This window comes from Gavialis gangeticus, unplaced genomic scaffold, assembly GCF_001723915.1.
Source record: "Gavialis gangeticus isolate Ggan-Ray unplaced genomic scaffold, GavGan_comp1, whole genome shotgun sequence".
Lineage (NCBI taxonomy): Eukaryota > Metazoa > Chordata > Crocodylia > Gavialidae > Gavialis > Gavialis gangeticus.
The window spans coordinates 20,410,149-20,423,512 of record NW_017729002.1 but is presented as its reverse complement, the minus strand read 5'-3'; the positions used below and the strand labels follow the sequence as shown (position 1 = coordinate 20,423,512).

The following is a 13,364-nucleotide window of genomic DNA, read 5'->3' as shown; positions in this document are numbered from 1 at the left end:
ATGCTTTCTTCAGCTTCTTGGCTTTATGTTCCCTATTAACTACTTCTCCATGTGGTGGAGCATAGCCTAAAGCAGGTGGTCTCTTAAGAGAACAGTCCTTTGAGCACAAGCCAGGACCTGGAGGCAGAGCAATATATGAATTCTTCCCACATAACACGCAAGCCTTGTACCTCTGCCATGAACCCCATGCCTTCCCCTTAACATGGGGCAACTCCTCTGCCGTGGGGGTGGTATAGGCTTAGTCTTACAAACTTAGTGGCATAACCTTACCTTGGCTTAGCCTTTCCTGTTGCACTGGCCTGACTGCTAGCCACCTTGCTCCTGCCCTATGTATGTTCTGCAAGGCTGCACCCATGTTTCCTTCTCCCAGCAGAAAGGGAAGCACTCTTCCCTTTATAGATTCTGGCCTTAAAGGAAATGGATATGGACACAAGGGCAAGTTCTTAAAAAATGGTCTGAGAAAATGTCAAACTGGCTACTTGCATCTGAGTTTTGGTAGGTGTTAAATGCTGACAGCTCCCCTTGATACTGCTTAAAACCATCTAACTTAAGGTTGTGTATCCATGTTGCATCAAGAACCCCTTCTTGACTCCTGTGCATCATGTCTCAGTGTCCCAACAGCACTGCTTGGTTGGAAGGAGGAGTAACACTGGGAAGTGACCAGTGGTATAAAGATCCTTCATTTCAGTTAATATTCCACCTCAACATTACTGCTTAAACTGGTTTATTGGCCAGAACAAACTGGCTGTGTTATTTCTGTTGCTAGAGATATCCCTTGCTCTTGACCACAACATGGTATACCAATACAGCTGAACAAGGAGCAGCTTTTCTACTCTGGTTACACATCCTATTCCTAATTCTGTAACTGAAGAGGAAAGTCCAGTTTCCTCCTGTAAAGGTTAATTATGCTAGGCATCATAGTTACAGTATCATACCACTGAGCTTATTTAGCACTACACGTGTGCTGCAGGACACTTTAAATGAACATTGCTTTGTATTGCCTTCTCTCTCATTCAGATTTCTAAACAAGCATTGACGCTTCCCATCCCGCAGCTGTTACTAAGAGGGAAGTTAAAGAGCAATTCATGTTACTTTACTTACTACTGCATGACTGACCATGGAAAGCTGTATGCATCTCAACCACCAAGCATCCATATTAGTCTTCTGCAGTTCAGTGATTGTCAATGTAGACATAGGCTTCCAAATTATCATTCCCACTAAAAAAACTAGAGCCTTGTAGGAAGCTCGAAAGGGATTAGAGGTGCACTGATACATCAGTCTGATATCAGATTGGCACCAATATAAAGAAAATTGACTGTACTGGAAATCAGCCTGATGTGGCCGATAATTTGACCGATAAATGGCCTGTGCATGTGTGTAGCCACAGCGCAGCGCATAGGTGGCAAGGAGCGCAGCCTGGCAGTTTGGAGAGCTGCGTGCAGCTAGTAAGTCTGTTGTGGTGGAAAGGGAGTGGGGAGAGAATGAGTGTTGGGGGGTGCAGATCAAGGCCCCCATGGTGAGGGAGGGATGGGACTGGGGTTGGTGCTGCAGAGCAGGGTGCAAGACAGAGCTGCAGTTTGTTCAGGGGGCAGCGGGGGGGAGGGTCTGCTCTCACTGCTGCGTGCACCCCAGGAGAGTGGGGGGGGGTTGCCCCTGGATCTGCATGGGGTGGTATGGGGTGAAGTGGACAGTAGTGGTGGGAGGATGGACTGGGGGAGGCTATGTTGAATTTTGGAGGGGCTACAACCCCCCCGTAGCTTGCCTCCCAGTGCCGCCACCGCCTGCCCAAGTGCAGTTCAGCCCAGCCCAGCCCCTGCTGGGAAGAACCAGATGCAGCCCTGGCCCCAGCCCACCCTGCCCCAATCTGGGGGCACCCCCCCATGCCCTCCTGGGGCATGTACCTTGAGCCAGTAAGTCCTCCTATTATAGAAAGCTGAAGGTTTTTACTATCTGTTACTTGTTCAGTATCTGCTCCCATCACCTTGTCTAGATGTGCCAGTTATTAACAAGGTGCCTGTGGTTACAAAGTGTTGCAAACAATTAAAGAACACTTTTCCCTCTGTTTAAAATCTTAATGTAGAGTCATTTTGACCTAGGAAAAGGGTCCCTTCCTGTTTGCAGATCACCGGGAGTGATGTCAGATCACTGCCAGTTTAATCTTTGATTGATTAAAGATGCAGCCTTTGTTCTACCTTTAATCCAGTATACAAGAGAAATGAACATGCTGTAGGCAGCAGGCACATCTCCCCAAATCATCATGTAAAATAAGAACAGAGAAGCTGTACTGGGTTTCAGATTACCTCACAGGTAGTGGTGGAGGGGTCATCTATCCCACAAGAATATTGAGTGAGAGCTGTGTGGAACTGCTGTTTCACTAAGAACTTCACACTGTAAACATTGAGCCTTTTTTATTATGACTTTGATTCACAAGCAGAAAGAAACCCCTACTTCCCACACCACCTTTCAAAACTAGTCTCAGTGTGGCCACATGGGTCTCTCTAGTCTAGGATTTTGATTGGTAGTGGCCAGCATCACATGCTCAAAAGATACAGAAACCTTGTGCTAGGTGAATGTGGCAGTAATTTATACCCCAAGATCTCATCCCAATTGGTAAAAACTCTGAGGCATGGAATTTAATAGAATTCTAAGTAATTCTAATCTATTAGTCAGAATAGTCAGGATATAAGCCTGATATCAAGAATACCTTCATGGGAAGCTAGAAAAATTAAGAATAGTTGATATTTTTATTACAATTTAATACAGTCTGATATAGGAGAAGCAGCAGTAGCCAACATGCAAAGCAATTAAAGTCATCACAGAGCTCAAATGAGATCCCTTACAGCTCAATTTACAAGTACTTGCTCTCAGTTACCAACGGTAATGCATTGTAGATGCATTTTTAGGAACTTCTTTCTCTAAACACTGCTGTTTTGATCAGGTCCCAACATTGCAGTGCACTCATTGCAGGTACTGGACCAGCATACAGCAGCTAGAAAGGTGGACTGGTAACAAATTTTGTCTTTTGATGGGAATCAAGTAGGTTATTTGATTATAGTTTGCTAGAAGAGAAGTATACTTTGAAATCACGAAGCCAGTTTGAAAACTTGTCTGCCAAACAAGTGTACTCCCCCGAAAAGTGTTAGTCACTTCGGTGGCAAGTAGATTAAGTTAGAACATTTTTCTGTGGATTGTCTGGGCTGTCTGTTTCAAAGGAGTTGCTCTCTGAGTTGCTAGATATTTTCAATGCAAGTGGTTGATGCTTCTATCTTTGCAAACTTGAGTAGAAGTTTATGTCCCATAAAGAGGGAGATGCTTGGCCTGGATTGCCATGGAGAGAGTAAAACAAAACCCCACCCAAAGTCCCATAAAGCAGTTTATTAGGAAATAAGTTATGTCCTCCTGCACCTCTTCCTCTGGCATGCCTCTGCATCTGAGCTACAGGAGCTATCTGAGTCGCTTCCTGATGAAGAGGAGGAGGGCTTCAATGTGCTATAGTTCATACTCAGGACCCAGCCCAGCTTGTTGTGTAGAACTTGCTTGAGTCCTGGTGGCAATGGAAGCACCTCCAATGTATCCATGTAGTTAGGCAACAGCTGGCGGAGGCGGTAACAGCAGAGGTACTGAAGGGATGTGCAGCTGGCACACGAGCGAATCACCTTCATGCTGCTTTTGGCTGCAGTGGAGCATACCATCGGGTAGAACTTCTTGTTCTGAAGTTTGGTAGCTGCAACTCCTGCCAGGAAACAAAAACAAAGAGTTCTGGTCTCAGTGCAATGGCAAGGGCACTGCTCCTAAGATGCTATGTCATCTTGTCTGTCATCCTCCTCTCTCTGTCTAGCTAAACAGGGTGCCTACATACTGCTAAGAGAGCCTGAAAACAGATTTTCTGATATCAGGGCTGCTGATGAAAAGGGATATCCTTTGCCCCATCTTTATACCCCTAATCCTATTTTGCCACTCAGAGAAGCTAATGGATTCTCATTCCACCTTTTCCAACAGCTACACAATACCAGGGCTTTCAAGAGCTAACAAGGCAAAGATCCTGGCCAAATGTATTGTGTTTCCATAATTCATACAACCCTTCCCTGTAAGTCCTGGCATGGGCAGCTAGTACTGTCTTAGTCGAGGGGGCATGTGTGCCCCCCCTTTCCCAGTGTGGGGGGGGAAGGGAGGGGAAGAAGGTGTCCCCCCACAGCTGATCGAAAGACAGCCAACTGCTGTGGCCAATCACTGCGGCTGTTTCTGGAAGCTCTGCTCCCTGGCTGGCGCTTGCAGGGGGGCACTGGAACTCCCGCTTGCCCCCCAGCCCATTGCCTAAGCGGCAAGCGCAGCTGGTCAGGGGGTGCACCAGCACTCTCAGAGGGGGTACGTGCACCCCCTACACATTGCCACCGAGTCCTGGTCTATCATTTTGTATCAAGATGTGGGTTTGATGGGATGGAAGGCCACTATGACCTTTGTTCTTACCTATACATTTTCTGTTTTTGAAGAAGGTGAGTGTTCCATGCCATGTATCAAGATGAACCCCAATAATGGAGCCTTGGCCAAACCGTGATGAGAAGTTCATTTTGTCTCCCTTGTGGTGGAGAAGCCCTTAAAAAGCAAACCCATATTCAATCATTCAATCCCACCACAGTGCACAAGTGCCTTGCCTCAATTCAACTGCTCAGTATGACATCCTTAGATTTTTCCCAGGATCAGTAATCATTACCCACAACACTAAGGAGAGGATCAGAAAGCATGGTCCTTCAGTAGCTCCGGGGACAGGCAACAGAGGAATATAATTTTGCCTCTACATTGCTGGTTTGTGGAAGGGATCCGCCTATTATGTGACAGCCCAATGACATGAGTAAAGGTATTCTGAGTACACCCAAGGTGCTGGTCTTGTTGTCAGCCTTAGATGGAAAATACTGGACAACCTAAGATTGTACCACCCCTCAAGCCTCCTCTTTTATAGGTGGAGGCATGTTGGCAGGACTTCCCTACCTGCCAGTAACTATATTAGGGAATTACTTCATTCTATTAGACTTAATATATGGAAGCACCCCCAGTGAATATAGCAGTTACTAGTGATATGGAGGAATTCTTCACCCTGCGTATATTTAATCACAGTGTGTAGGCTGCCTGCAAGTAGCAGTTCCAATAAAGTATGTTGGTGACAAAGCAGAATCATCATCCTAGGGGCTGTTTCAATTTTACTTCCACTCCTCAAAGCAGCGTTCCGTAATGAGTAGAAAAAGGCTTCTGCATATTTTTTAACCTCCCCAATTCAACCTCCTGCTGTAGGGGGGGCACTCCCACTGCCCCTGCCTGCATTACCTGTGTATGAGAGCCCCCAGCTGTCCTCATCCTTGCCCAGCAGGCTACAGAATGTGTGGTGGTACTTGTCCAGATTGACATCTGAAGTTCCGATTCCCACCATCTAGATGGAAGAAGCCCATGCCAAAGGAAAACAAGGTCAGTTTCTGCTACAGAATTACCTGGTGGTTTAAGTGCAGTGAAACACCATACATGACTTCCACCTTGGGTTCTCCCCTAATATTTTTCTTAGTGTGCCCCAAGAGACATGAGATTTGGCAGAATTAAGTCACAGGGTCTATTTAGTCTTCTGATCTAGGAGTTACCAAAGGTCTGAACAAAGTTATGCTTCACTTTGAAGAAATCAGGAAGTGATCACACCAGCAGCTAGTACTGGCTCTTCTACAGTCCATTGCTGTTTCCAGAATTAATTGCATGTTAACCTTAATTGCAGTGACATACTTTGCATGCCTGAGACTGCAAGTACCCCGGGCTAGGGCCAGTCTCCTCTCTGTTCTGTCCTGTTGAGCTCACCAACAGTGACCAACAATCTAATAAAATGCATAGAAATAAAACCAGAGATCTGGGGTTCCAGTCAAGACTGCCACTGTCTCAATCCATGGCCTCAAGTCAGTTATTTCATATCTCTGTTTTTCTTTCATTTAAGTGATGACACCCACTCATGGAAGACTGAGTTTTATAAGTAAAACACGCTGTCATGTATTGTTCTATTAAAAGAATGTCCCTCTGCACCTCCTCAATTCTAAGCACTTCAGTGCAACATACCATGTCAGTGCCATAGACAGGAGAGGTCATTTTGATCTCCCAGAAGTGCTGTCCTTCTGCCAGCTCCTTGTTCCCACGGATAGCAGCAGTGCCACAGCTATACTCCATGTGGAAGTTCACCTTGCGGTTGTCACAGGTCAGCAGGGTTGCTGTTGATTTGTTCAGGTCATCCCATACCCAGTCAAAGTCTGTTCAGAGCGAAGATGCAGGATATCTTTAAGTGGTGGGAAATACTGCCAAACCAGAAACTTAACAGAGCTTCCATCAATTTAGAAGTCTCTTAAGATTTTTTTTTTAATGCTCTAGCCTGTTGAATACCAAACTGGGTGAACTCAAGTTACCCTGTTACAGCCCAAGATCATCTTCCTCTAGTCTGACATAGAAGATCATCTACTAACCAAGTTTGTCACCATTAAACAATGGTCCTCATTTTAGGTTAACAAGAGATTTCAGTTATGTGACCAGTCTCTTACAACAGCAATTACTGAACACAGTCCCATGGGTTACATGCAACTGCTGACAGCAGCAAGGCCTGTATGAAAGCCAGGTAGTGAATGAGAGGGAAAGCCTTGCCTTCAGCATTTTCAAAGGAAGCATTTGCAAAATAAGAGTGGTAGCCAAGACAGAGCCAGAGTCAGGAAGCCAGGTGCCTGGATGACTTCTACTTGTGAGAATGGTCATGCAGACCCCTCCAGAGCTGCATTGTTTTTTAGAGAACTGAATTTTTATCTCTTTTTAAACTCAGGAAGTTGCAGCCAGAACAAAAGAAATGTGAGGGCATCTCAGTCCTAACCTGAAACACTACTCCAGCCCCTCAGTTCAGCTACAAGCTCTACGTAACATTAATTAGTTACTACAAAGCTACCCTGTATAGTTGCCAACTTATGCAGATCAGAGATAACTAGGTACTAGGACATAACCACAAAGCTAAAATTCACTTGTAACCTAAACTAGATTTGAAGGTGTCCAGAAGTAAGATCGGATTCATTAACATATTCACACAGGACACCTGTTACCCTTCTGATGTCTGTGCGATACAGTGCTTACACAGACCCATACTCCATGGATAAACAGGAAAGGGTAGCTTCCTCAGTAGACAGCAGTTCTTGTCTCCCTTCAAACTCAACATATAGGTGAACACATGGCACCCCCATTCACATAACAGGTGGAGAACCTACATCATACAGGCAAAGACAAATCAAGACCCACTCAAACCCAAAGGCATGGCAAGAAGAGGCATGGAGCTGCTTCCTTACATTCATCCTCTTCGCCACACTGGCAGTCCTTGACGTGGTGGATGGCATGCAGGCTGGAGCAGTATGGAGTCTCATTTTGGTTCTCACAGTTGCAGTAGGACTCTCCTGTCACAGGGATGGCGCTAGGGATGGATGGTGAGAGGGAAGGAAACTCTGGCTCTGAGTCAGAGTCACTGTGCTGCCATAAGAAAACAGAGGGACAGTTACTGATGCCATTGGAAACTCAAAACTTGATGGGCACCCATGAATGACTCATGCCCCCAGAGGCTGGCAACTGCCTGCAGGCAGCGGCGGTGTCGGCAGTGAGGGCGAGCCAAGCAGGGAATTCCTGCAGGCAGCCACAGCAGTGTCAGTGGCGCCGGGGGGGGAAGCACCAACCAGCAGCAATCGGGGACCACCCACAGATGCCGTTGGCGGCGAGATGGTGACCGCCTGCAGGCAGCATCGGCAACGCTTTTTGCAGGGGTTCCACCACCAATCTCAGGGGGTGCATCCCCTACACATCACCAATGTGGGCACCTAACAGATGTAGCTGTCCTTCCCAGAGCCAGCTTTACTTGTTTTTCTGCAGTAAGGCCCAAAGACCCCAACATGCACAAGAACTAAGAAGCAAAAATCCCATGCAGATAAAAAGGGGGTGGTAGTAAGGAGAGGGGGAGAGACATAACAGTGTTCAAGCAAGGCTGCATGAGTGATAAGTATACAGCCATGCGGGTCTTTAATGTACATGTTTGTGACATTAGAGCAATGACACTTGGACTGTGGTGCTCTGCAGACAGCACTATTAAACACAGCATTCTGTGCCTGTAATTTAATATAGGGGTGTAAGAAAGCATTGCGTGAGTGATGCTTGGTCATTTCTTTGCAGTTGTTTAATAAGCACATTGCAGGGGCTTTTCTTATAAACTGGAGTGTGCTGGCCACAATTAGCCAGGGGTGTGTATGTTGTCATAGCTCTTTGATTAGCACTGCCTGTTCATGTAGCTCCTGAGCCAGTCAGGACTGTGTGGCATTTTCAGAGGGGTTGAATGATAAGAGGAGGAAACAGGACAGGAAAGTGAGGTTGGGCAGTGGAAGTGTTAGAAATGGAACAGAATGAACTGGGGGGGTAGGGTGTTAATGACTAACAGCAGTAAAGCAAACAAAGGAAAAAATCCCAAGTGTGCTTTAAAAATACACAAATGGTTGTGCTGTGCTTCCTCATGCAGAGGTGACCACTCTAGCATCTCAGATGGCCTCTGTCCCATGGGAGGGAGAAATGGAAGGCCCCACCTTTAAGAGATCCTTTCATTAAGGCGCATTGCTTCGGTATGATGTATGGGCACCAAAGACATGAGTGACAACAGCAGCCAGGGCAGGTTACTGTCTCCATCTGCAGATCAAGTTCTAATCAAATCTGAACTGGATTCTCTGATACTTTTGTGAGGGTTCGTCTAGTTTCATTTACAGCAGCTGGTGCCCATGGACTTCACTGAATTCTTGTGGATTTACCTGGTGTTAAATCAGACTGAACTCTGAGTTTCCTGTGCTTTCCTGCTTCATTGCCCAAGTTGAATTATATACTCTGGTATTAGGAATAACATTGCTTTCAAAACAGACAGCTACAGGGGTACATGAAAGAGGTACTTGGGTTCAGTATGACTGGCTCATCTGTCTAGCCTGCCCCTGTTGTATCACTGTCTGCAGATTAGCCTGAAGACTGGAAAACGTTTAGGAAGATCTCTCTGACTCATTCCTCCAAAATAACCAATGTGAAAGATTTATAGTTACCAACATAAAAACATTAAGCCACTCTGACACAGCCAAACCAAGGCAACAGTAGGCTGTTCTTCTGGACAGCTTTAAACTCGATAGTTGCATTGTAAGGAAGTTTAATCCATGCCCCCAAGAAGAAAGCAAGTAAAAGGACACTAGTGGCTATTTTAACTTGTCCTTTCTTGTGCTATTTTTAATAATTACTTTTCCTGCTTTGTTCCTGTCTTCCAGCTCCTATACAACACATGATTCTTATTAAGCCATTTTCAGAAGTGATGGACAAGCTGCAGGCTGGTAAGTGGGTGCAAAGCTAAATCTAAAGTAAGTGAAGTTAGCAAAAAATACCTACAGGGGATGAAAGTGTAATAGCATCAGCTTAGATGACCTATAAACCTCAACCAGAGGTCTGTCTGATTTTGGCACGCTGTGTGCTAATACCACAATGACTTAGATCCACTAGCAATCCATATTGTGGAAAAAGAAAGGGCTCCCTCGTGCATGTTTAGAACATAGCCTCTTTTGCAGCAAGTATGAATTTTTAGAAGTGTTAATGTATCAGCATACCTGCCCGTCAGAATCGTAGCCCCAGCCACGTGTGCCAGTGGCCAAAGCTACTGCCCGGCTGTCTGTATCACGGCGTACCCCACTCAGGACAAAGTGCCAGGCTCTGCTGTTACGTGTGCGTCGTGCCATGGTATTTTGAGACAGGTATGCTGCAAAGTGCCAAGGGAAGAAAGTGAAGTTATACAGGGCATCGGTATCAATTGGGAAAGTTCTATTTGGGCACCACCTTCCTCCATTGATAGGTTTTTATAGCTTGTTTATAGTTGCCACCCAACTGCTCCCTCAGTCAACATTGTTGCCCACTTGTATATAGTTTTGGGATAACTTGGGATCAAGGTCAACCATGAGCATTCACAATGGTCTTATGAAGGTACACACTGTACCAAGGCTACTTTTAAGTGGCCAAGAGAATAGGATAGGTTTCTTTCATATCACAAGGACAGTAAGACAGGTTTCTTTTGTACCACAATCAACACAATCATAGAAACTTAAATCTACTGCCAGGAGCCCCCCCGCTCCCCCCAAATCTGTGCTGCTCTGGGATCACCCTGATAGAAATACCAAAGTTTCTATCTATTTGAACCCAGCTGGCTGCACTGGGTTACTCAGAACATTTCTGGTAACACAGAGCAGTGTTAATGCCCCCAGTGCACTACTGGCACACAAGGAGATAATCCTACTGTACAAATCCAAATGCCTCACCTTTGCACAAAGGGCAGAAAAAGAATCAGTAGTAACTAATGTGCAGTTCTTTGCCGGCGCAGTAACCACGCAGGGGATAACTACTTCAGTGAACTGGAGAGTTTAGCATCTGCCGCCCCAGCTCTGCTGTCACTAAGCTTGAAATCCTTGAATAGGTTTTGTTCTGGCAGGAATGAGACTTGCTAAAAGACTCTGCTCTCTCCTGAGGGCTAGAGGCAAGTGACCAGTTTCTTACTTTGCATGGGGACAACAAGCTTTCCTAGCTTGTCCTGACTTGCCTCCTGGCCAGTGGAGAGAAGCAAATCAGCTGCACTTATCCGAGTCATAGGGAGGCAGTGGAAGTGTTAGAAATAGTCCTCAGGCACAAGGTTTGGCATGTTTATTTCCTGCTTTCCCCCAGTCCCTCTCCTCCTGTAAACAGCACATTTCTGTCATTTCTCCAGAGAAAAACTAGGCCAGGAGGCACCTCAGTCCTTCCACCACACAACAGATCCTTTTGCAATTGTCTTCCTGGCCTGTGCAACTTAGAATTATAGAAAATTAGGGTCGGAAGGGACCTCAGAAGGTCATAGAGTCTAACCCCCTGCTCAAAGCAGGACCATCCCCAACTAGATCATCCCAGCCAAAGCTTTGTCAAGCCAGGCCTTAAAAACCTCCAAGGATGGAAATTCCACCACCTCTGTAGGAAACCTGTTCCAATGAAACTTGTCTTTTTCTAATGAACAAAACGGCATTCTTCTGGGTGTGCCACCTGCCCTGGGACTTCATCATTCTCCTTTCTGTTTCATGCAAATTCGGACAAAGACACTCCTCTCTTGGCTTCTTCATCTGGACAACTTACACCCAGCTTGCTGCTATGGGTAATTCCACAAATGCAGACTGATCAGTTTTGAATGTTAAAGAAAAGCAGCTACGGGAAAATTAGTGTGTCCATCTTTATGCAGCAGTTCTCTGTGCTTCTCTACATCCCACTTCTCCAACCCCACGGAATGCCCAGAGGTAACAAAGCAGCACTTTCAGCAATATGGGAACTGAAAACTATTGCCAAACTACCTCTTCTGCAACAGATAAAGTGATCCCATGGTCTCTTAGTGCATGTGTGAAGAGATCAAAAATGCTGATCCAGGCAGGATCTGCTCCACGAGACCCTGTGGGAATGGTCATGATTTAAAAATTCCTTCCTAACCCTTACATGCCCAGCTGATTCTGATCCATCATGAAAACCTCTTATATGGAACTGGAATCTACTGTCCTGAGAGGTGAACTGATGGAGGTTGATGTTTTATTATGTAGAAAGTGCAAGTATTTGTTAACCCCTTAAACTACTGCCAAAATGTGTACATCTCAGCAGCAATTATCTGTGGAAGAGTACAAGAATGTACAGATGAGTTCATTTAGGGAAAAGAGTGCTTGAGATTAGCCTTAAGGAACTGCTCATCCCCATGAATACTTTGTCCTTTTCAGTACATGGACGGCCTAGTTTAGGTTGTTTCAGTTTCACTGGCAGTGACTAAAGATCAAATGGCTTTGCCGTTTTAGTTTTGTCAGCAGCATCTGTAAAGATAGGCAGTCAGACATGAGTCTCTATTTATTTGATGACTGTACTGGAAAACTGCTCCTTCAGAGAAGGCTCTTGTCTAGATACCAGAAGGGTCTAATCCAGGGGTGGACAAAATAAGGCTTGTGGGCTAGATCCTGCCCACCAAAGGATTCTAACCAGCCCATGGCAGGTCCCTCAGCCAGGCCTGGCCCAGGCACAGCGGGCAGCCCAGGCCATGACACATGTGACCAGTCCCGCCGTCCCGGGTGCAGAGGTGCCACCTGGTGCAGCCCACCCTATCCGTGCACACAGCTCTCCCTCTAAAAACTCTGGTCTTTGCTTTTCAGTCGTGAGTGATGTAGTAGTTCCAACTCCCGCAGCATCTAGCTGTGGATGAGAGACTCATGACTCATGGACAGGAGAACTGACACAAATGTAAAAGGCTGTGAGACTAATAACAGTGAAATGGAGGCGGATGGGGTCAAAGAAAACAACCAAAGAAAGTCACCTAGTACAAAACTGAACGTTCGGAGAAAGCCAGCCCTTCACTTCACTGGATGCTCTCACTACAACTATAGCAGCTGATGACATATGATGACCGTATCTTTTTCACCTCTGCAAAGGTGCTGTGCTAGGACTAAGCAAGGCCACTGGGCAACCCAGGTTAGTGCAGAGTAAGCGTTAACGTGCTTAGCAAATGTGTCTTGCCCACAGAACCTTATATCCAAGCTCCAGAGGCCAGCCTGGCTCCTTCCTCACTGAGTTCCAGGTATTTCATCCCTTCTACTTGCATTAATCCAGCAGCTGAGGCCAGACAGCCGATCCAGCCAGCAGTGCCTGCACTTGTGATGTCTGGGCCTTAATGTTCTTACTGCAGGAGGTGGGGAATCCGCTTAAACTCACTGCCTTAGGCTGGCAGAGGCTGCATTCATTTGCATCCAGGGATTCTGTAGCCCCTTCTCACCCAGGATTTCCCACAGAGGAAGATCAGAGTTGGGGCAGAGGGAGGCTATTTTTTCCCTCACTGTCCCCCAACCCACTCCCCTGTTTAATGTGAGAGAGAGAGAGCAAGGGAGGAGCCGGCTGTGCAGGCCCAGCATCAGTGCAGCTGTCAGGGGGTGAGACCTACGCACCACACACCTTTCTGAGAGAGGGAAAGGGCAGAGAAAAGGGACCCAGTGCCACGTGTTCTCCGCCCCAAGACTCATGCAAGAGCCAGAGGAGGCTCCACTCAGCCGCCCCTGCCCCCGCGCGCCGGAACGGGATCCGCCAGGCGCTGGAGGCCCCGAGGAGACCGAGTCCAGGCCGGGGGCTGCTGCGCGGCGCAGCGGCACCTGCCCCCACAGCGAAGCCGGGAGCGGCCGAGCCCGGGGCTGCAGGCGCGGGCTCGGAGCGGTCCAGCGCCGGCCACGCCGAGGTCGCGACGCGGAGACGAGCGGGAGCTGGGCAGGCCCGGTGGGGCG

The 13,364-nt window shown here is 46.9% G+C and overlaps 1 protein-coding gene across 2 annotated transcripts in view; it reads right to left on the bottom strand.

Moving 5' to 3' along the window:
* Positions 1 to 2,391: 2,391 nt before the first annotated feature.
* The window catches only part of SPSB3 (splA/ryanodine receptor domain and SOCS box containing 3), an 11,243-nt gene continuing 270 nt past the window's right edge, over positions 2,392 to 13,364 (bottom strand). Inside the window, exons 2-7 of one of the 2 annotated variants that reach the window (XM_019507611.1) lie at positions 9,660 to 9,808; positions 7,341 to 7,518; positions 6,085 to 6,272; positions 5,320 to 5,422; positions 4,468 to 4,593; positions 2,392 to 3,733 (exon numbers count right to left, since the gene is read on the bottom strand). In XM_019507611.1, coding sequence (XP_019363156.1) covers positions 3,390 to 3,733; positions 4,468 to 4,593; positions 5,320 to 5,422; positions 6,085 to 6,272; positions 7,341 to 7,518; positions 9,660 to 9,788 — 1,068 coding nt within the window. In that variant the 5' untranslated portion in view covers positions 9,789 to 9,808 and the 3' untranslated portion in view covers positions 2,392 to 3,389. Of the gene's footprint in view, positions 3,734 to 4,467; positions 4,594 to 5,319; positions 5,423 to 6,084; positions 6,273 to 7,340; positions 7,519 to 9,659; positions 10,943 to 13,364 lie in introns of those variants that run through there. The other variant, XM_019507612.1, reaches the window with a different exon arrangement.